At 49.2% G+C, this 22778-nt stretch overlaps 1 protein-coding gene across 5 annotated transcripts in view; it reads right to left on the bottom strand.

Annotated features, from left to right (window-relative positions):
* LOC138453513 (centriolar coiled-coil protein of 110 kDa-like) overlaps positions 1-22778 on the bottom strand; it is a 981554-nt gene that overhangs the window by 408925 nt on the left and 549851 nt on the right. For all 5 annotated transcript variants that reach the window (XM_069606429.1, XM_069606425.1, XM_069606427.1 and 2 more), the window contains one exon: positions 10187-10288. In XM_069606429.1, coding sequence (XP_069462530.1) covers positions 10187-10288 — 102 coding nt within the window. The remainder of the gene's footprint in view (positions 1-10186; positions 10289-22778) is intronic.

Here is a 22778-nt window from a genome sequence, read left to right as displayed (position 1 = left end):
AGCTCCATCAGCCGCTGTACGGTTTCCGCCGTGTGTGCGACGACTATCTCCCTCGATTTCGCTCGGATGAGCCAGTCGACCAGGTAGAGGTAAACGTGCATCCCTCGTAGACGCAACTGTCCTAGCACGTGCTGAAGAGTGACCATGTACTTCTTCAGACGGCGGAGGTCTCAGATGGGCATGCAACTGCCAGTCTTCTTCTTAAGGAGGAAGTACCAAGAGTAAACTCCGGAGGCCTGGAGCCTCTTTTGAACACGCTCTATCGCGCCGTTCTTCAGCATTGCCCGCACCTCCAGCAGAAGGAGTGCATTAAGAAAGGTTTAGGCAGACATTCCACCATGGATAGAGCTGATACTTTACAACCAAAACAACCTAAATTGAAGACATCGGCCCTATTGATGTTATTACCAAATACTCAAGAGACTCCAAATTTCTGTACAAACCCCTTCACAAATATTGGGATATCCTTTTATTAGACAAAGACATCACACCTTTTTTGGCAAATAAACCAAGATTCATATTTACTAGATCAGGAACCATTAGAGATAAAGTTAGTCCATTTTTTTGCGAGTTCACAACGATGTACCCGGTGCAAAGGTTACCTGGTTGTCCCGAATTAGTGGCTTATACAAATGTGGCAATTGCTCCATGTGTAAATTTGCAGATACCAACATTACCAAATATACAGACGCAATGGACATGAAATTCAGATTAGAGACTTCATTAATTGTCGAACAACTCATGTTGTCTATGCAATCAGATGTGTCTGTGAAAAAATCTATATTGGATCTACAATTAGACAGGAATCCTACTTCCATCGAGGGACATTTCCAATGTGAACCTTTAGCAGCACACTTTGTGTTTATGTGATATTGGCAATTCCTAACTAAGGACAAAACCGTGCATGATTGAATGGCCTTCCATTAAGTTTTGATATATATTACCATCACTAGAATAGCCTTGAGAACGACTTATAGTCGAAACACGCATCGGCTGACCTATTTACATTATCAATAAACGATTACTGTGCGCAAGATTGGGATATCATGAATAATCATGTATAACTATACTTGAGTTAGATATAGGAAGAGCGCGACTTGCAGGTCACTCCACTTTACAGAGTCTCTACATTACCAGGCATTAGTGGTTACCTGGCCAAAACATTTGCAACGCACCTCAATCCTAATTTTAATGTACAGTGTGCAGAGCGCATGTACCAGCCTTTTTCCACTACATTCAGGCTTTACAGTAAAGAAACAATGGTGCACCAGCGTCCAAAACTCTCCAAACTAAATCAAAACTCTCCAAACTAAATTTGCTCTAAAAAAAAAAAAAAAAACAACTCCCTAACCACCAACTAATCATCTCCTAGCAATCATGCCAAAATAACTAACCCATCAGGCCCGAATCTCTTCAGATTCGCTAAAATCTCCATTCTAGAAACAGAAAGGGTTATCGCTTCACTCAAACCATCCAACTGCAAAGGCGACAACTGCCCCCCCAGATAATCAAAGATGCTGCCAGGGACTTAGCTCCCTTTATAAGCAAACTGATCAACGCATCCTTCTCCTCCAACACCATACCAAGCAATCTCAAAGAATCCTGGGTTCTGCCTCTCCTCAAGAAGCAAACCCTAGACCCCGCTATTCCCACTAATTACAGGCCCATCACCACAGTGCCGTTCCTGTTAAAGATAATAGACAGAGTAGCATACCTACAAATCCAGCAATATCTAGAAACTCACAAACTCCTAGGTGCCCGCCAATCTGGATTCAGACCGCAGCACGGTACTGAGACAGCCTTAATTGATCTTAAAACCCAGATCAATGAGATTAACAACAAAGGAAACACTGCCATGCTACTACTCCTCGATCTGTCAGCGGCCTTCGACCTGGTAGATCACACAGTCCTGTGCGAACACCTGGCCTCGGCTGCCCACTTTTCGAACGAGGCCATAGCCTGGATCCAATCATTTTTGGACAATCGAACTATGACAGTCTTCTCACTAGCCTCAGCAGACCCCATCAAAATAACCTGCGGTGTACCCCAGGGCTCATGCGTCTCCCCAACCCTCTACAACATCTTTACCAAGCCCCTATTTGACAAGTTGGACAGACTGGTTGTCACATACACTAATTACGCAGATGACACCCAGATCCTCATACCCCTTTCGGGCAACTTCGATTCAAGATACGGCCTTGGTAAACAAAATATACCTCATCATTCAGGCTTGGATGGCCACACACGGCCTATGCCTGAATGATGATTAAACCGAAATCCTGCTCCTTGGCTCCAACGCCATCCTAAAAAAACTCAGCTACAACTACAAGGCATTCAACATTGATGGCAACACCATCACAGTTGCCAAAACAGTGAAAACTCTAGGCTTTCACCTTGACTCAGCCTTGTCACTAAAAAAAAACAGGTAAACTCACTAGCATCCTCTACTGCCTACACGTGCAAGCTTATCAGGGCAAGTAGAGCATTCCTCTCCCAAGCTAGCTGCATCATCATCGCCAATGCCCTAATACTTTCCAGACTTGACTATTGTAATGCCATGTACCTAGGAGCCAACAAATACATAACTGACAAACTTCAAACACTGCAAACAACGCACTCAGAACAGCCCTTAACATACCCTCCATGGAACACATCTCGATCAAAAGAAGAGAACAAACGGCTCAAAATCTGTGACTGCATCTCACTCAAAACGGCATCACTCACCTTCAAATGCTTAAATAACGCAGCCCCCCCCATCTCGCAACCAGAATAGCAAAAAGAACTTCCACCCGCCACACCAGAACGATGGAACAAGTTACTTACCTGTAACTGTTGTTCTCCAGCATGGGTCTGGCATGGATTCACATGCTCATGAATATTCCCCGTCGTCAGGCTGGGAATCCTCGGTAAAGAAAAAACCAGTATCAGTTTCGTTTCTGATCTGTCTTTCGCAGTAACAACCAATCACTGGTCTCTGCGTCAAACTGACCACAGCCAATGACTGCCCTCTACCTAAGCACCGCCTCTGGCAGCCATCTTCAGATTTGGAAGCACGTGAAGTGGCAGTATGACCAAGTGAAGAGCCGCAGAGGGGTAGGCGGGAGGGTTTGCATGTGAATCCATGCCAGACCCATGCTGGAGAACAACAGTTACAGGTAAGTAACTTGTTCCTTCTCCAGCATGGGGTCTGGCATGGATTCACATGCTCATGAATAAAGAATACATAGCAGTACACACATGCACAACCACGGGAGGTGGCAAAGGCTCAACATTAAGCATTACATCAAACTCAACATTAAGCATCTTACCTACTCACCAGGCTCACCTCAGGCGAACAGGTTGCGCAGCACTGCTTGGCCGACCCTGGACTCCTCCCTGGAATCCCGGTCGACGCAGTAGAATTTCGTGAAGGTGTGCGTCGACCTCCACGTAGCAGCCCTGCATATGTCCAGCAGGGGCACACCAGAAAGGAACGCCGTGGTAGCTGCGATCGCTCTGGTGGAATGGGCTCACGGACGGCCAGGCAGCGGTCGGTTTGCCAACCGATGACAGTACATGATACAGCCGGAGAGCCCTCTGGAAATGGAAGCCTTCGAGAGAGGCTTCCCCTGATTGACAGGTCCAAAGTTCACAAATAGTTGTGACGTCTTCCGAAAACACTTCGTGCGGTCCACGTAGAACTTCAGCGCTCTAGCCACATCCAGCGAGTGCAAAGTCCTCTCAGCCGGCGACGAAGGCGACGAGAAGAACACAGGCAACACCAAGGGTTCGTTGAGATGGAAGTCCGACGGTACCTTGGGCATGAAGGAGGGGTGCGTCCTGAGCACTACCCTCGTGTCGTGAAAAGTCAAGTACGGGGCCTTGCAGGAAAGGGCCTGGATCTCTCCCACCCGTCGTGCGGAGGTGATGGCCACAAGAAACGCTGTTTTCCACGACAGAAACTTCAACGGTGCCGAGTGCAGAGGCTCGAACGGAGGTCCCATGAGCTTGGTCAGCACCACGTTGAGCTCCCACGCCGGGGCCGGCGCCTTCACCGGCGGGAACGATCTGAACAGTCCATTCATGAACTCTTTCACCAGACGATGAGACCACAGGGACGACCGGCCCGTGGTTCTGGTGTATCGGGAGATCGCAGCAAGATGAATCTTGATGGACGCGTGTGCCAGTCCAGCTTTGGCCAGCGTCAGCAGGTACGGCAGTACCTGGGGAGCCGTAATCCGTAGAGGGTTAATCTTCTGTGCGTGGCACCAGACAGAGAACCTCTTCCATTTGTGTCCGTAGCATTTAAGAGTCGAGGACGCCCTGGCCTTTGCAAGAACCTCTCTGCAGTCGGCCGGTATGTCGTATCCTCCAAACTCTAGCGCTGCAGGAGCCAGGCCTGCAAGTTCAGCGATTTCGGATCCTGGTGGAGGATGGCGCCTCCTTCCCTGGAGAGTAGATCCGCGTCCACCGGCAGCTTGATTGGCGGGGACGCTGACAAGTCCAGAAGGTCCGGGAACCATATCTGCCTCGGCCACGCAGGTGCGACGAGGATCATCCTGCACCGTGACCTCTTGAGCTGGTTGACGAGCCGGATTAGCAGTGGCAAAGGAGGGAACGCGTAGAGGAACAGGCCCTCCCAGGGGAACGAGAAAGCATCGCCCATGCTCCTCGCCTGGGGAAACCTGCTGGCGAACCTCCGGCACTTGGAGTTCGTCGCCGTCGCGAACAGGTCGATCTGGGGTGTGCCCCACCGTCGGAAGAGGCGATCCACTAGATCCTGCCGTAGTTCCCACTCGTGGCACGAGCGCAGCTCCCTGCTGAGTGAGTCGGCGATGGTGTTTTTTATCCCTGCCAGATAAAACGGCACCAGAAACATCCTTTGGGCGACTGCCCAATGCCACAGGTCCAGCGCCTCCTTGGACAGTGCTGGGGACCTGGTTCCGCCCTGTTTCCTGATGTAAAACATGGTGGTGGTGTTGTCGGTGAAGATCCTCACCACCTTGCCCTTGAGGGACGGAAGGAAGGACCTGAGGGCCCAGAACACTGCACGGAGCTCCAGGACGTTGATATGGAGGGACTTCTCCGTCGGGAGCCAGAGGCCTCTCGCGTGCAGATTTTCGGTGTGCGCTCCCCACCCTTCCAGGGAGGCATCCGCGGTCACCGTCTCCTGGTGGTCTGGGGTCTGGAAGTCCATGCCCGCCGTCAGATGTGCGCGGGTGCCCCACCACCGGACCGCTCGGCGGAAACTCTCGTCGAGTGTGATCCTCTCCTCGAAGCCGCCCGTCGTTTGGATCCAGCGCGCGTCCAGGAACTCCTGCAACGGGCGCATCCGGAGCCTGCACATGGGAATGAGGTAGATGCAAGAAGACATCATTCCGAGGAGGGACTTGATGGACCTCACCTTGGCCGCGTCGGAAACCAACATCCGCTGTACCTTGCCCAGGATGGACCTGGTCCTTTCCTCCGACGGGGAGGCCAGAAGGGACACTGTCGAGCTTCGCTCCCAGAAACAGTGCGTTTTGCGCGGGTACCAGGTGGGACTTGGCGTAGTTCACAGAGAATCCCAGGTCCGTGAGAAGTTGGACGGTCCTTGCCGTGTGAGCCACGGCGAGCTCCCTCGTCTTGGCTCGGATGAGCCAGTCGTCCAGGTAGGGGTAGACGTGGATCCCCTCGCGGCGCAGCTGCGCCGCCACCGGTGAAAGGCACTTGGTGAATACCCTGGGTGCCGACCGTAGTCCGAAGGGGAGGGCTTTGAACTGGTAGTGACGCCCTTGGACCACAAACCTGAGGAATTTTCGGTGCCCCTTTAGGATGGGAATGTGGAAGTAGGCATCCTCCAAATCCAACGACGACAGGAAGTCTCCTTCCTCCAGCTGCCCCAGGACGTGCTGGAGGGTGACCATCCGAAACTTCTGCGCCTTGATGAACTTGTTCAGACGTCGCAGGTCTAGGATGGGGCGCCATCCTCCCGTCTTCTTCTTCACGAGGAAGTATCTCGAGTAAACTCCGGAGCCCCGAAGCCTCTTTGGGACGAGTTCGATGACGCCCTTCCTGAGCATCGCCTTTACCTCCAGGAGAAGCTGAGGGACGTGAAGCTCTTTCCTGGTCACGGGGGGGACGCGCGGGCACCTTCTTTAAAACTCGAGCGCGTGGCCCCGGGCTAAGGCGTCCGGCACCCAACGGTCGGTGGAGATGGACTCCCACACGCTGACTAAGCTCGCCAGCCGGCCTCCCACCGGGGTGCTTCAGTGGGGGCCCGACCCCACGGCCGGTTCAATCCTGTTTCGCCTTGACTTCCTTGGCGACGACGGCGGGGTCCGCCAGACTTGCCTCGTCCTCTGTAGGCCTCCTGAGACGACGAGCGGGCTGCTTGACGGTAGGTGGAGAAACCGCCGCCGGAACCTTTGGAGGCACCCTTGCCTCCGCTGCTCCGAAAGGGCGTCCGTCGTTGCTGCAGAACCCCAAGGGCCCGGGCCGTCTCAGTGTCCGTTTTAATGGCCTGAAGGGAATCATCCACTGTTTTCCCAAACAGGTTGTTCCCATCGAACGGCATGTCCAGTACTCTGGTCTGTACGTCTTGACGGAAGTCCGTAGCCTTAAGCCATCCACGCCGCCTAAGGCACACGCCGTTGCCCAACTGGCGAAACCCAGTGTCGGCGATGTCCGTCGCAATAGTGATGGCGTGGTCCGACGCCACCTCGCCTTCCTGTAGGATCTCCAGGGCATCCACCCTCTTGTCGTCCGGTAGGAAGTCCAGCAGGGGAGCCAGTTTGTACCATAGCTCCCTGTCGTAGCGGGCCACGATAGCCAAGGCGTTGGCCGCTTTAATCGTCGTCGCTGCAGACGAGATGACCCTGCGTCCCATAGCGTCCAATTTCTTTCCCTCGCCGTCCGGTGGGGAAGTCGATGTGGAGGCCGCACCCCCCCCCCGCTTTCTTCCTGGCCGCCGCGGAGACGACGGAGTCCGGGGTAGGCTGCGCCCGGAGGCACAGGGGGGCCGCGTCCGGGACCCGGTACTTCTTCTCGTACCGGTCTCTTCTAGCTGGCGTCGTGGAAGGGTTCTTGAGGAGGGCGAGGCCCTCATCCCAAATGTCGTCCAGTAGAGGCACCGCGAGGACCGTCTTCCTCTTGGCCTCGCGCCGTTGATAAAGGAATCCTTCCTTTTTCTTCTCCTCAGGGCAGAGTTGGAAAAGCTCGGATGCCCTGGCGATCATGGAGTGGAACGATCCAATCTCGTCGGGCAGAGAAACCCTGGTGGGAGGTGACGACGGCAGATCCTCGTCGTATACCTCGTCGTCCGTACCCGTCGCTGCCGTGTCAGTCCCCGTATCATCCCCTCGGGTGGACGGGGAGGAGGGCTGGACGGGGCGCGACGGCTGAAAAGGAGGTAGAGGGTGAATCCTTCTTTTCTTGGGCGGGGGAGCACCAGAAGGTCCCGGTTCAGGATCCCCCGACGGGAGAGGTTCCTCCGTCGGCAACGGTAGTCTCGTCCTTATCTCTGAACATAAGGACTGTATAGCCAATAAAATGGCCGCCGAGTTGTCTTGCGGCACTGGCAGAGGGGAATCCGACGGGCGATCAGGAGCCCCGTCGGCACCCTCGACGATGTCGTCGTCACCTGCGTCGGGATCCATCCCGACGGGCCGGTCTTCTTCCACGCCAAGGCCGTGGCTTAAGACCTCAATCAGCTCTTCCTCTGAGGTTGAGGCCGAATCTACGACGACGCCCTGCCCCCCCTTTTTCTTCCCCGCCGGGGGTTTCACGGGGGTCCTATCGATGGGCACAAAAGAGGACTCCCTCCGAGGTGGCAGGGAGACTCTGAGCCCCGAGGTCGCCACCACTGGTGTAGCCTCCACAGGCTGAGCCAGGGCCGCCGCGACAGTATCGATAGAGGACTTGGCCGGATGGATTAAGGCCTTCACCACCTTAGGTGCGCTCACCGCCTTATCCTTGAGGGGGGGGGCACTGCCTCGCTCCCCCTCCGATGGGGCCTTCGAGCTCGACCGGGGCCTCTCCAGGAGCTTCGCCGGGTGCTCGCCCTTCCTCTTACCCGACTCAGAGCGTTGGCTCGTGGCTGAAGGTGCCGGGGAGGGTGCGCCCTGCCTGGCGCCCGTAGAGCCCGACCGTTCGGCGCTCCCGGTACCAGCGGACTCACGGTGCTTGGCCTTGTGTTGGACCCCCGTCGCCGGGGCGTCCTCAAAGGTCTTAGAAGACCGCTCGGATTTCTTCCTCTTCTTCTCGCCTGACGGGCTCTTCCCTTCCAGCCAGTTGGCGAGACGTTGATGGCGGTCCTTCATGGTCCGCTCCGACATATTGCCGCAAAACGCACAGTCCTTCTCCACGTGTGTCTTGTCCTCATGTAAGCAGTAGAGACAAAAGGAGTGTTCGTCCTCCTTAAAGACGTTCTGCAGCTGGCATCCAGGACAGATCCTGAACAGCTTTCCGGGCGTCGAGCTTCCCTTCTCCTGGGCCATGTCCGGGCCTGAGAAACTTCTGGAGTCCTCCAAAAGCGTAGCTCGACGAAATCTTCACCCTTGAGGGGCGCAGACGAATCCGACACGGGTCCCCGTTGATCGGATGGAGAGTCGGTGGAGCTTGAGGCTCTTTTGACCGAAAAAACGAAGTTTTTGAGAAAAAATGTGAAAAAATAGCACTAACGCTCGAGAGCAATAGCACGAGGATCCCAACACATGAACGTGCGGTAAAAATCTGAAGATGGCTGCCAGAGGCGGTGCTTAGGTAGAGGGCAGTCATTGGCTGTGGTCAGTATGACGCAGAGACCAGTGATTGGTTGTTACTGCGAAAGACAGATCAGAAACGAAACTGATACTGGTTTTTTCTTTACCGAGGATTCCCAGCCTGACGACGGGGAATATTCATGAGCATGTGAATCCATGCCAGACCCCATGCTGGAGAATAACTTACTGCCTACAGGTACCCAAATTCAGACAAAAGAAAACGGCCGGTAGTAGCTTCCCTGTCTTGGAAGCCAACATTGGAATGCTCTCACACTCAACATCAGAACAGACCAATCGTACTACAGCTTCAGGCGAAACACTCCTCTGGTTACGATCCAATGATCCCCATGACTGAACCGTGCCCTCTTCACTAACAGACCCTAGCAAACCTGACGGTATATATGTACATTCCTCAACTGACCTGCAGAAATGTAATTTACTGTATGTATATATGCCCTCTCACCAGATTCTACAAAATGTAATGCTCTGCTTTATACTCAATTGTGCCTTACCTTGCAACTAAGCTTTTATGTAATCTTATCTTCCTGTTCTCTATTGCGCCCCGTTACCTCTGGGTTTTGCGCTCCATATTAAATAAACAAACAAACAAACAAACAAACAAGAGGGGTTGAGTCTTCCTTCTCCTCTGCCATATCCACGTGGGGTAGGCCTTGAAGAAGATTCTTGAATCCTCTAAGAAGAAACTCGATGAAAAATCCGAAAACGGGTCCCCATTAATCGGAAGATGGATCGATGGAGCTTGAGGCTCGATTGACTGGAAAAATAGAGTAAAACTCACGAAACGCAGAAAAAGCTTGAGAGCTATGCACGAGGTCTCCCAACACTTCAACGTGCCGTAAGAATCTGAAGATGGCTGCCAGAGGAGGGGCTTAGGTAGAGGGCAGTCATTGGCTGGGGGTACTATGACCCAGAGACCAGTGTCTGGTTGTTAGGAGAAAGACAGTTCAGAAGTGTAACTGAAACAGATTTTTTCTTTACAGAGGATTCCCAGCCTGACGACTGGGAATTTTCATGAGCATGTGAATCCATACCAGACCCCATGCTGGAGAAACATGACAGTTTTCTGAATCTGCCTCTCCATCTAACCTCTCACACTGTCTTTTACAGAGGAACAAGCAGCAAGGCCAACATTACGGGCAGGAGAGTGCCTTTCAACACTACTTACCTTAGTCCTGAAATTAAAAAGTGCTCCAAGATCCCACACAGGGATGGGTTAATTCAGTGGTTATGAACATTTAAGAACCCATGATGAAAATCCCTTTACCAGTAGCCTTTAGAATCTGTAGAATTCAAGTGTACAAAACCATAATCAAATGTACGCCGGAAATGAAACAATTCCTGTATTCAAACGTACCATTTGCACTATGTCGTAACTAAAATATGTGCTTGTGAAGAAAAAGGAAACACAAAAGGGTGGGGTCAATAGGGAAAATAGTGTTAATTACCTGAGCAAGAACTCGCTCTTGTAATGAAGCGTCTTGAGCCGATACGGTGCCTCTCTTCAATGGGACTTCAAATTGAAACATTTTCATAAACTCTGCAGTGTCCTAATCAGAAAAAAAGAACAGTTGTAATCGAGCAGATCGGTTAGCATTGTTAACCACGGCTTGTGTGGCCAACTGTCCCGCGTTAAAGGTATGGGTGCTCATTAAACACAAAATATCTTTGTTGACCCTTTGTCATAAATAAAATGATTATCTGGTCCACTTCAATGTGGATTTAGAATGTGTTTTGCATACCACCTAGTTTTCATTTTTTTAAAGTTGGGAACCATAAGCACTTTGTATCCAATTAGTTCTGTTTGGTTAACTGACCCAACCAGTGTAGATGATTGCCTTGATAAGAGTGCAGTGTGAGGACTGGCTCGGTAAAGGATGTTCAGAGCAAGAACTTGCATAGCTTTAGAGATTAAACGCTTTGTTGTGGAGGTCGTTGTAAGAGTAAGTAGAGCAATGTTATGGACGTGGCTGTTTGCACCCTGGCTAAACAACAGTGAAGGTCTTGTAGGTAGTCAGGTATGCTAGGAAAGAACAAGTTACTTACCAAACTGGTACCTTTTTTTCGATTGGATGTTCCTCCAACGTATTCCTCATCTTTGATGTATTCCATCCAGCTTCAGCTGCTTCGGAATTTTTTTTTTTTTTTTATCGGCAGAGGGCACCGTGCGTCGATGTCGTCGAGTCGATGGTCCCTCTAAGGCCTCCGTCGAGGGCAACGTCATCGGGTGTATAAGTAGCACGTGCGGCGCCTGTTGGCCTCAGTTCTGTTTTTCCCCCTTCATTATTGATTTTTCACTGTGTAGACTGTGCCGGTATACAGGTATTTGCCTTGCGAGAGTTGGAGTGGCAAAAGCCCAGAAAAAACTACAGAGTGGTAGGCAGGGAGGGCGATGAGGAATACGTTGGAGGAACATCCAATCGAAAGAATGTGACCAATTTGGTAAGTAACTTGTTCTTTGAGTGGATTGTGTCCTCCAACGTATTCCTCATCTTTGATAGACTCCCAAAGCAGTAAGGATAATTTTGATGGAGGAGGGATTAGATTTTTTTGATATCTTTAGATGGCTGAGTATAGGACTGCTTTACCAAAATTCAGCTCATTAGATTGGGAAGCATCTAGGCTGTAGAACTTTGAAAAAATATGCAGTGATGACAAAGTCGCTGCTTCACAAATGGACCTTATAGGAACACCTCTTTGTAGGGCTGTAGATGAAGCGATGCCACTGGTGGAATGAGCCCTTAGACCTTTTCCCGCCAGTCTGTAGCATTCCGAAATGCAAAGCGCAATCCAACGTGATATTGTTTGTTTTGTTACTGACTGACCCAATCTTTTTCCTGTGTAGCCAATAAACAGTTGGCTGTCCACTCTAAGCCTAGAAAGCCTAGAGATATAAAAGCTTAAAGCTCTTTTTGGATGCAATCTGTGTAATCTTTCCTCCTCCTTACTAGGATGAGGTGGAGGATAGAATGCGTTTAACACCATTTTTTGATTTAAATGAAACTCAGATACCACTTTTGGTAAAAATGAGGGTTTAACCCTCAACACAACTCTGTCCTTATGGAACACAGTATAGGGTGGCCCAGAAGACCGTGCCTGCAATTCGCTCACTCTTCTTGCAGATGTTAAAGCAACTAGGAAAGCAGTTTTCCATGTCAGTAATCTTAATGGACAAGTGTGCAAAGGCTCAAAAGGAGCACACATTAAGAATTTTAGGACCACATTGAGTTCCCAAATTGGCATTTGAAATGGATGAGGAGGAAACACATTAGTGAGTCCTTTTAAGAATTGTACTATCAAAGGAATTTTGAAGTAGGAGCATTGTTCCGACGAGCGCTTGAAGATGGAAAGCGCCGCAAGATAACCCTTAATGGTTCCAACATTCAGACCTCTCTATTTGCTAGGGTCAGAAGGAAAGCCAGTACTCCCGGAATAGAACATAGAAAAGGATAGACATTCTTTTCTCTATACCAGTTGCAAAACTTTTTCCAACGGCAACAGTATAGAGACTTTGTTAACGTCATCTCCATAACGTCATCTGGAAGGTTCCAATCCTTGCATCTCAGCCTTTCAGATACCAAGCGTGAAGGTTGAGCGTTTTGACCTCTGGATGGAGAACCTGACCCTCCACTTGAAAGAGAAGGTTCTCTCGCTGAGGAAGACGTACTGGGGGACAGATGGACATGTCTAGAAGGTCCGGGTACCACGTTCTCCTGGCCCAATCCGGGGCAATTAGGATCATGCGGCTCCAGAAGCGTCTCAGTCCCCTGATGACCTGAGGAATGACGGGAATCGGAGGAAATGCATACAATAGTGGGAAATTCCACTCCACCACGAACGCGTCCCCCAGGGCCCCTCTTGGGGGAAATTCCCTTGAGTAATACCTTTCGCATTTCCGGGTGATTCCGGTCGCAAATAGGTCCACTTGAGGGGTTCCCCAAAGGGCGAAGATCTCTTGAATGACTTCCTGAGCCAGTTCCCATTCGTAGGACACTGTGCTCTGCCTGCTCAGAGCATCTGCCGTCATATTCTCTTCCCCGGCTAGGTGAACTGCCGTTAGAGATTCCTCCTTGAATTGCCCAATACCAGAGTTGCTTTGCCTCTCTGCATAGAGGTAGTGACCCTACACCTCCTCTTTTGTTTAGATAATGCATGGCCACTGTATAGTCCGTCATTAGCAGGACATTCTTCCCTCTGACAGATGGCAGGAAAGACTTCAGCGCTAGTCTGATTGCTCTCAGCTCCAGAAGGTTGATGTGTAGTTTGGACTCCGATGGAGACCAACGACCGCTGATTGTCAGATCGTTGGCATGAGCTCCCCACCCCTTGAGTGAGGCGTCCGTCACTACTGTGATCTCCGGCCATGGTTGGCAAAAGGGTTCTCCTTTCAGGATATTCTCTGAACAAGTCCACCATAGAAGATCTTGACGAACCTTGTTCGGAAATCTGGAGAAGATCCGTCATTCGACCTGTGAACTGGGACCATTGAGTCTTTAGGGCCCATTGAAGGGATCTCATTCTCAGGCGTGCCTCTGGCACCAGAAATATGCAGGATGCCATGAGGCCGAGTAACGTTAAGTCATCGTAGGCCTGAAGATTTTGGGCGTTTTGGAACTTGGAAACCATCTGAAGAATGTCTTGAGCCCTCGACCTGGGAGGCAAGCTCTTTCCCAGGGATGCGTCTAATACAGCTCCTATATATTGGAGCCGTTGAGAAGGTGTCATTTGAGACTTCTTGAAATTGAGGGAGAAGCCCAGACTGTGGAGGAAGTGGCAGGTGACTTTCAGGTGATCCAGTGTCTGTTCGGCAGAGCGTGCCCTGATCAGCCAATCGTCCAGATCGGGGTAGACATGAACTCCCCTTTCCTGAGGTGTGCGGCCACTACTACCATCAATTTGGTGAAGACCCTCGGGGCGGAGGTCAATCCGAATGGTAGGACTCGAAACTGATAATGTGAGTCGCCAACCACAAACCTCAGGTATTTTCTGTGCCTAAAATGAATCAGCACATGAAAATAAGCATCCTGGAGGTCCAATGACACCAACCAGTCCTGAAGGATCTGAGAAAGGGTAACCATCTGGAACTTGTCCTTCCTAAGGAACTTGTTCAAGTTTCCTAAGTCCAGGATGGGTCTCAGTCCTCTGACCTTTTTGGGATCAAAAAATACAGGGAGTACCATCCCATGTTCCTCTCCGCTGTAGGTACCGGTTCTATAGCACCTTTCTCCAGCAGGGTGAGATATTCCTGCTGTAGGAGTGGGTCCGAAAACTTCAAAGGGTGTCTCCCTGGTGGATTGCTTTGAGGTTGCATTAGAAAAGGAAGGCAGTAACCATGGGCTATTATTTCTAGAGCCCAAACATCTGAAGTAATGGCTCGCCATTCTTGCAGATGCTGCGACAGCCTGCCTCCTACAGGTGTCTGTGATGCAAGTCCTCAAAGTGGTTTTGTGGCAGCCGCTGATGGCAAAGAGGCTGTAGCTCGAGCTGGCTTTGCACGTTTTGCTCGTCCACCGCGAGTGGCCTTTCTTTGGCCCCTTTAACTGGCCATTCCTCTCGTTCTTCCATATGAGGAGTATTAACGATAGGATCGTCCCCTCCAAGATTGACTTGTCGCACGAAAAGGCTGAGGTTGCCTGATAGCAGCTCCCAACGACTTGGCAGCTGCCTTTGAGGTCTGCAACCTCTCAAGGCTCTCGTCAGCCTTGCTGCCAAAAAGGTGAGACCCGTCAAAGGACATGTTCAGAAGACGATTCTGTACGTCTGGTGCAAAACCTGACTTCTGTAACCATGCAAATCTATGCATTACTGTGCTAGTGGCCATGGACCTGCTCACGCTATCAACAGTGTCCAAACCAGATTCAAGGGATTCCTGCATAGCTTCCTTTCCATCTCTAACAATGGCTAGGAACCCTTCCCTTTCTTCCCCTTCTGGTATGTGCTCTGCCGCCATTGCAATGCACTCCCACAGAGTGTACGAAAACTTTGCCAAGGCACATGTGGGGTTGGCTGATTTTAATGCCATGCTCCCAGCTGAAAATACCTTCCGTTCCCAGCCATCCACAAGCTTATTATCCCTGTCTGGAGGGATAGACTGGTACGCAAGTTTGTGAGAAGCTGTGGCTGCCTGTATGACCAAACTTGCGGGAATGGGATGTTTAGACAGATAGCCGAGGTCTCTACTGGCAGGGCGGTATTTTGAAGCAAGGGATTTATTTACTGGAGGAATAGAATCCGGAGTCTCCCAATTTTTGGCCACCCTATTTTGTAAGGCCACATGGAAAGGCAGAATTGGGTCTTCAGTAGGCCCATGGTGCAGCATGTCTGTAAGATCATTTTGGACAAATTGGGCTGTAGGTCTGGCCCAACCCAAATAATCTACTATTAACTGACGGTATGATGGATTGGCATATTCCCCTGGCTCTGGTCTACCAAATTCATTTTCTGGGGACGTATAAATGCCACTTGCATTGTGCAATGATTCAACCAGATCTTTCATCCTGCTTTCCTCTGAAATCAGGCATTCATACATTCTCATCAGATTTTTCTTGTTCCTCACAAATTGAGGTCAAGGATTTGAAAAACTCCTTCCTAGGCAGAGGTTTGAAAACCTTCTCTGGAGGCGGTGGAGGAGGAGTGCTAATGGGTCCTGAATGCAACATAGGTGTTTTAGCCTTTTCTTTCTCTCTTCCTAGCTGATCTTGCCGAGCTGGAAAGTTTCGGTGTCGAGGGCTTCGACGTCGACAAAGCGTCAACAACATCAACCTAGTACCCGACTTCGACAGCATCAGCTTCGAGGGCGTCGAGGCACTCTTCGAAGACTTGCCCTTCGAGGTATGTTCGGTGTTGGATGGCGTCGGTGACCTCGAGCGGTCGCCTCGACTCGAGCAATCTTTTTCGCTCGGCGTCCTAGAAGGTTTTCTATCCTTCCTCCGTCGATCACCCGGGCTCGAGGGCGCGCGAGTGTCAGAGCGATACCGCTCCCGGCCGGCTTCCGAGGAAGGCGCGGAGCGAGGCTTCGCTTTCTCGAACACCTCCATCATTTTTACTCTAAATGCTTCCCACTCTTCGGATGATGAATGTTTTGTGGGACATTTCATACTTTTTGGGGATTCGCCCGAAGACAAAGTGGAGGGGGACCTGTGGCGTCGTTTCTTCAATTTTTTTGTCGAAGACGACGAGCGATGGGAATCGCTTCGGGACCTGGACCGATGCCTTTCGCATCGAGGAGATTTCTCCTCACGGGACTTCGACTTGACTTGCACTTTTTGAAACCCGATTTCGGGGTCGTGGTCGGCGTCGATGACGAAGACATATTTTGTATTTATTCTTTCCTCACAGAACTCGAGGCGCGCCGAATCTCCGAAGCAACGTTCACTGTGGAAAAAATGGAACTGAGGCCAACGGGCGTCGCGCGTGCTACTTATACACCCAATGACGTCACCCTCGACGGAGGCCTTCGAGGGACCATCGACTCGACGACATCGACGCACGGCGCCCTCTGACGAAAAAATAATTCCGAAACAGCTGAAGCTGGATGGAATACATCAAAGATGAGGAATACATTGGAGGACACAATCCACTCGAAATAGCTAGCATGGACTGAAGATGTGGTAAAAGCATGCATTTGTAAACAAGCACTCAGAAGGCTACAGTTCCCGGAAATTAGAGAAATGCAATAATAAAGGAGGAAAACGGCAATACCAGCCCAAAAGTAGAACTGAAATAAGCGAGAGCCCAAACAACCACACAATTGGCTTGAAAGGGATGGATAAGTTAGTTCCAATCTTTGATGGATTGTCTCAAGAATGATTTGCCATTACTTGTATGTCATACATAAGTTGCAATGTGATCTAAACAGGCAACGCAATAAAATTGGCAACACACTGCCTGCCTTTAATGGTAGCTGAAGAGGTCTAATTTTCAAAAAACTGAATATCTATATTCAATTTGTGCAGTGCTACATTTAATATAGAATTATAAAAGAAAACATGCTTGCAGATTATTTTACGAAAAGTAGGAACATTTCAGAAAATAAAGTACAATAACATATTAGAAGTGCAATAATATGCAACATTTGTGTACATGTTGTACTTTGCGGATTACTTTTATTTCACTGAAAGCCCTTTAGATGTACAACACAAACGAACAGAACAATTAAAAAATCTTCAAATGAAAAGTGTCACTTTATGGAATTTTATTTAGGATGTGAACTTCGTATGCAGCATTAGGCCATGTACCAGATAAATGTAAAACTGATTTTAATAGCCAATGGCACACAAAAAGGTAGCAACCATTCAGATTTTTTAAAAAAAGACGGATTTAAAACTATAAATTAAAATCTGCCCTGAAATCATATTACCCTCAGTTTACAATAGTGTCAGATTTTGCACAGCACTCTTGTGAGGGGTGCAAAGAGATGTATCCTCAGAGGGCTAAAATGTTGTTTACCAAGTTAGACCAGAACACTGAATTGGTAACTTGGCAGAGAAGGTCTCACTCATAGGAGGGGGATGGGCTGGTACCAAAAAACACTATCCCAGAAACATACACAACATACTGTACAAATTAACAAGTTACTTACCCGTGGGAACATTCTTTCGACTGGATGTTCGCCCCACGAATTCCTTATCTTTGATATTCACGTCTGCTTACAACTTGCTTTGGATTTATTTTTCATAGGTTCAAGCGTCATACAGCATCCAATCTTGGTCTTCGACGGTCTCCGTAGCATCCCTTGTGACGTTGACGCTGGTATATAGAGAATGCTCGCTAACCTTTACCTCAGTTCTTCGTTTTTTCTTACTTTAGTTAGCATGCTGTGTCATAGGAGGAGAATAGTCTTGACGTTGGAAGAAAGGAAGGTGTAAGACACAGAAATTCTAGGCAAGAGGGGATAGATGGGAGGGCGATGAGGAATACGTGGGAGGAACATTCAGTTGAAAGAATGTTACGTGTAAGTAACTTGTTCTTGTATGGATTGTGTCCTCCCACGTATTCCTCATCTTTGATAGACTCCCAAAGACGTTTGAGTAAGGCAGAGGGTGCCAAGATTTACTCATTTGTTAATAATATGGAGGACAGCTTTGCCAAATTTGACTTCCTCACGTGATAAATAATCTACACAGTAGAATTTTCTAAATGTATGAAGGGACTTCCATGTTGCTGCGCTGCAAATGTCCCTCACTGGTACACCTCTTTCTAGAGCTGAGGAAGCAGCCACTCCTCGAATGGAATGAGCCCTCAGACCTTCGGGTGAATCCTTACCTGCCAACTAGTAACACTCCGTTATACACAACAATCCATCTAGATATGGTTTGGTTTGTGACTGCTAAGCTTTGACCAGCATAACCAATGAAAAGCTGACCATTTTGGCAAATATTTGCAGTTCTTGTAATAAAGAAACTTAGTATCCTTTTTGGGTCTAGGCGATGTAGTCTCTCTTCCTCCTTCGATGGATGAGGAGGATGAAAAGATGGTAGTGCAATACGTTGTGCCAATGGAAATTCTTACACAACGTTTGGCAGAAAAGATGACTTAACCCTTAAAACTACCTTATCCTTGGAGAAGGATGTGAAAGGTTGCTTGGAAGATAGAGCCTGCAGCTCACTTAGCCTACGGGCAGATGTGATGGCTACTAAAAAGGCAGTTTTTATGTTGAGCATCCTTAAAAAGCACGAATGGAAGGGCTCAAAGGGAGGTTCTATAAGACATCTTAGTACAAGATTTAGATCCCATGATGGCACAATGAAGGGAGTAGACAAACAAATTTGTTAACCCTCTCAGAAACTGTATCACAATAGGCACTTTCAAGTATGATCCCTCATACGGGGATCTTTTGAAAATTGATAGTGCCGCTAAATAGCCCTTCACCGTGGCCACTTGCAACCCAGAATGGGTCAATTGAAGTAAGAAAGACAAAACCTGTGGAAGTTTACATGAGAAAGGAACTAGTTTCTTTTCCCTGCACCAGCTGCGAAATTGATTCCAACGGCAGCGGTACAGGAATTTAGTTGCTGGTCTTCTTGCCGAAAGCAACACTTCGATTACGTCTTCCGGAAAGGCCCAACCTTTATATCTCACCCTTTCAGACACCATGCGTGTAGGTTGAGAGTCCTGATAGCTGGGTGAAGAATGCAACCTCCCTCTTGCGGGAGTGGGTCCTCTTTGGGGAAGACGAATTGGAGGGAAGATGGCCATCTCAAGAAGGCCAGGTACCACGTTCTCCTGCCCCAATTCAGAGCCATCAGGATAATAGTTTTCACAAACTTCCTCAAACTCCGTATTACGTGAGGAATGACTGGGACTGACGTAAACGCATACAGGAGTGGAAATTCCCAGTCCACTACGAACGTGTTCCCTAGAGCTACTCTTTGTGGAAATTCCCTGGAGCAGAACAGCTTGCACTTCCGATTGACACTGGTCGCGAACAGATCCACTTGAGGGGTTCCCCAAAGGGCAAAGACCTCTTGAAAGGTCTTCCGTAGCTAGTTGACACTAATGGGAGATTGTGCTCGGTCTGCTCAGAGCGTCTGCCGCTGTGTTCTTTTCTCTGGCTAGATCAACTGCCAGAAGAGTTATTCCTTCTCCTAGTGCTCAGAAACTGTGCTGCATTGCCTCTCTGCACAGGGGCAGTGACCCCACGCCTCTTCTCTAGTTGTGGTAATGCATGGCCACTGTTTTGTCCGTCATTATCAGGACACTTTTCGCCCCTATTGAGGGCAGGAAGGCCATCAGCGTTAGTCCGATTGCCCTCAGCTCCAAAAAGTTGATATGGAGTATGGACTTCAACTGAGACCAGTGTCCACTTATTGAAAGATCTTTCATATGCACTCCCCATCCTGTGGGGGAGGCATCTGTCACAACTGTCCCTTTTGGCCATGGTTGCCTAAAAGGTTATCTTTTCATCACATTCTCACAGCTGGCCCACCTCAGGAGATTCTGGGCGACCTTTGTCGGGACCTGGAGAAGGTCTGTCATTCTGCCAGAGAATTGAGACCACTGGGATCTGAGAGCCAACTGAAGGGATCTCATTCTCAGAAATCGTAGGCCCGGAAGACGCTGGGCACTCTGAAATCTTTGGACCATCTGCAAAAGATGTTGAGCCCTTAACTCGGGTGGTGAAGGTTTTCCAGAGGCTGAGTCCAGGACTGCTCCAATGAAATGAAGCTTCTGAGAAGGTGTCAAATGGGACTTCTTGAAGTTCAGGGAGAAGCTCAGTTTGTGGAGGAAGAGGCAGGTGTGCCTGAGATGACCAATACTGTTCTGGAGGAACAGCTCTAATCAACCAGTCGTCCAGGTAGGGGGTAAATGTGAATCCTTAGACTTGCTGACACCACTGCCATGAGCTTGGTGGAACTGGAAACTGATCATGAGAACCGCCATACGCGAACCTCGGGTACTTTCTGTGCTGATTTATTGGCACATAAAAGTAAGCATCCTGAAAGTCCAATGACACCAACCAATCCTGGAGTCGAAGGACTTAGGATCCGCGAAAGAGTTACCATCTTGAACTTATCGTTACTGAGGAACTTGTTCAAACATTTCAAGTCCAAGATGGGTTGCACTACTTTGTCCTTCTTGGGCATTAGAAAGTAAGGAGATTACCAACCTTGGTTCCTCTCCGCTACAGGTACCAATTCTATCACACCTTTCTCCAATAGGGTGAGAATTTCCAGTTGGAGGAGTGGATCTGGAACCAAGGTTGATCTTACTCTTGGGGGGCAATCAGGAAGTCTTTTTAGGAATGGGAGACAGTAACCATCTGCTACTGTTTGTAGTGCCTATGCATCCGAGGTTATGCTTGGCCAACTCCAGACATGGTAAGACAGTCTGCCTCCTACCACAAATTTGTGGGTGAGGGTGTCATTTTGTTTTTCCACCTGCAGGGTAACACTGCAGGTGCTGAACGGGGAGTCCTCCGCCCTCTACCTCTTCCACGAAAGGGTCTTCTCTGATCTCTTTGTGAAAACTGACCTCTTCCTCTAGATGCAGAGGAATAGAAGCAAATTACCTCTTCATCATTGGCCTGTAAATTAAGGTTGTCTTATTGATGCCCTTAAAGATTTTGCTGCAGCCCTACAAGCTTGCAGTTTTTCCAGACTGCTATCAGAGTTCTCACCAAACAGAGAAGTACTGTCAAATGGCATGTGTAGCAGACGTGCCTGGAAGTCTGCCGAAAATCCATATTTTCTTAGCCAAGACATGTGTCTAAGTACTGTGCTGACAACCATTGCTCTACTGACCAAGTCCACTCTATCGAGACTAGATTGTCGGGATTGCCTCATGACATCTCTGCCATCTTGAATCAGGCTTAAAAGCCTTCTCTCTCTTCTTCCTCCGGTATATGATCTGCTGCCAAAGCAGCCTTACCCCAATGGGTATGTGTTTATTTTGCTAATGCACTGGTAGCTTTAGTAGATTGCAGTGCCATACTTCCTGCACTAAATACTCATTTACCCAAAGAGTCAATCCTAGCATCTTCTTTATCTGCCAGAGCAGAATGATAGGCTGCAGCTTCCGTAGCAGCTGTTGCTGCTTGAACCACTAAGCGCTCTGGCGTTGGGTGCCTGTTCAAAAATTGAGGGTCTATGGAAACAGTTTTGTATTTTCTTGTTAATAATGTATTAACAGATGGAACATAATCTGGTTTTAGCCAGTTCTTCATTACTCTTACTCTCAAGGCTGCATGAAATGGCAATACAGCTTCTACAACTGGCCCACTGTCTAGGATATCAGTGAGGTCATCAGTCTCCACAGCAGCTGCAGGTCTGGACCATCCCAGATATTCAGCTACCTTACCAATTACTGCCCTGTAAGAGGGAACAGTATAACCAGATATTTCAGGATTACCAAACTTGGTTCCTTTAATGTCTCCACAAGATTCTGCATCTTGGATTCTGTTACGCTCACCTGGTAACCATGGGGACGCCACCCAGCCCTGGTTGGATGATTTGCACCGTCGAACCCTCTCCCTTGGTAAGGCCTCTGGTTAAAGGTGGCTCTGCAATATAATAGAGCTGGATTCAATACCAGATTGTCTTTATGTTTTCCCACCTCCCTTGGCCTCAACTCCTGCCTGCCCCTTGGGCCTTCTCCTCACCTTAATATTGTAAAAGGTGGATTCTCCGTCCTGCTCCTCGTGGCAGGGGTGCGTAGGTGTGGGGTGGGGCGGGGCGAGCAGCGACCAAGTTACTTCACTGGTGCAAGCCCCCCTGTGGGAATCCAGGCCTGCTGCGACTCCGTAGGTTTGCTGCTTTACAGTCTTTATATGCAGTTCTTATGTTCCTCTTAGTTCGAATAATAATGTCTTGCTTCTTTCCTTTTAGGTATGGAAAGGTATTTTGGTGTTGTCATGCAGTTTGAAGTTGAGCATGGGCCGGTAGATGAAAGCGTGGTGTGCGCGATGCTGTCCGGTGAGTAATGCGCGAAGCGCGCCGCTGTTTCGCCTTTTATATTGCTAACCTGCGTCTTTTCTCTCCTTGCAGGTTACGATGTTCCTCGCCGAGCAATGTAATGTTCCAGCAATGATACTGACCAGGAGATGACTAACCAGGTAAGAATTGTGTGGCTTTCTTCATTCGGGAGGAAACGTGAGTAAACGCTTACTAATGCTGTCTTTCTTTCTCCTCTTTCCAAGTTATGGTATTCCAGGATGCATGCGGTGCCGGATGGTGGAGTTCGTACCTTCAGGTGAGCGGAACTGAAGTCAGTGATGGATTGAAGACAGGATACTGTTCCAGGTAAGTTTCGTAGTGTTCTTTCTCTCTCTGCAGGTCCTTGGTTTCAGGTAAGCTGGCATTAAAGAACTGGACACGGTGAGCGTTACGCTGCCCACAGCAGAATAACGCAAAGCATGTTCTGCTGGTTGGGTGCGGTTTAAATAGTCTCAGGTAAAGTAGTCCAGGTAAAATAGTCCCAGGCCTGCCACACCCAAAAGACTAGACCGCATAGCTAAGTTCCTTGTAACTGAGCTATGTTTGTGCCTCCGTGTTGGCTGAAGCCCTCCCACCCCTCTGCCCCCCCCCCCCCCCCCCCAAGTTA

Source organism: Ambystoma mexicanum, chromosome 4p (genome assembly GCF_040938575.1).
Source record: "Ambystoma mexicanum isolate Mex_15411 chromosome 4p, UKY_AmexF1_1, whole genome shotgun sequence".
Taxonomy (NCBI): Eukaryota; Metazoa; Chordata; class Amphibia; order Caudata; family Ambystomatidae; genus Ambystoma; species Ambystoma mexicanum.
This window is presented reverse-complemented; position numbering and strand designations above follow the sequence as displayed.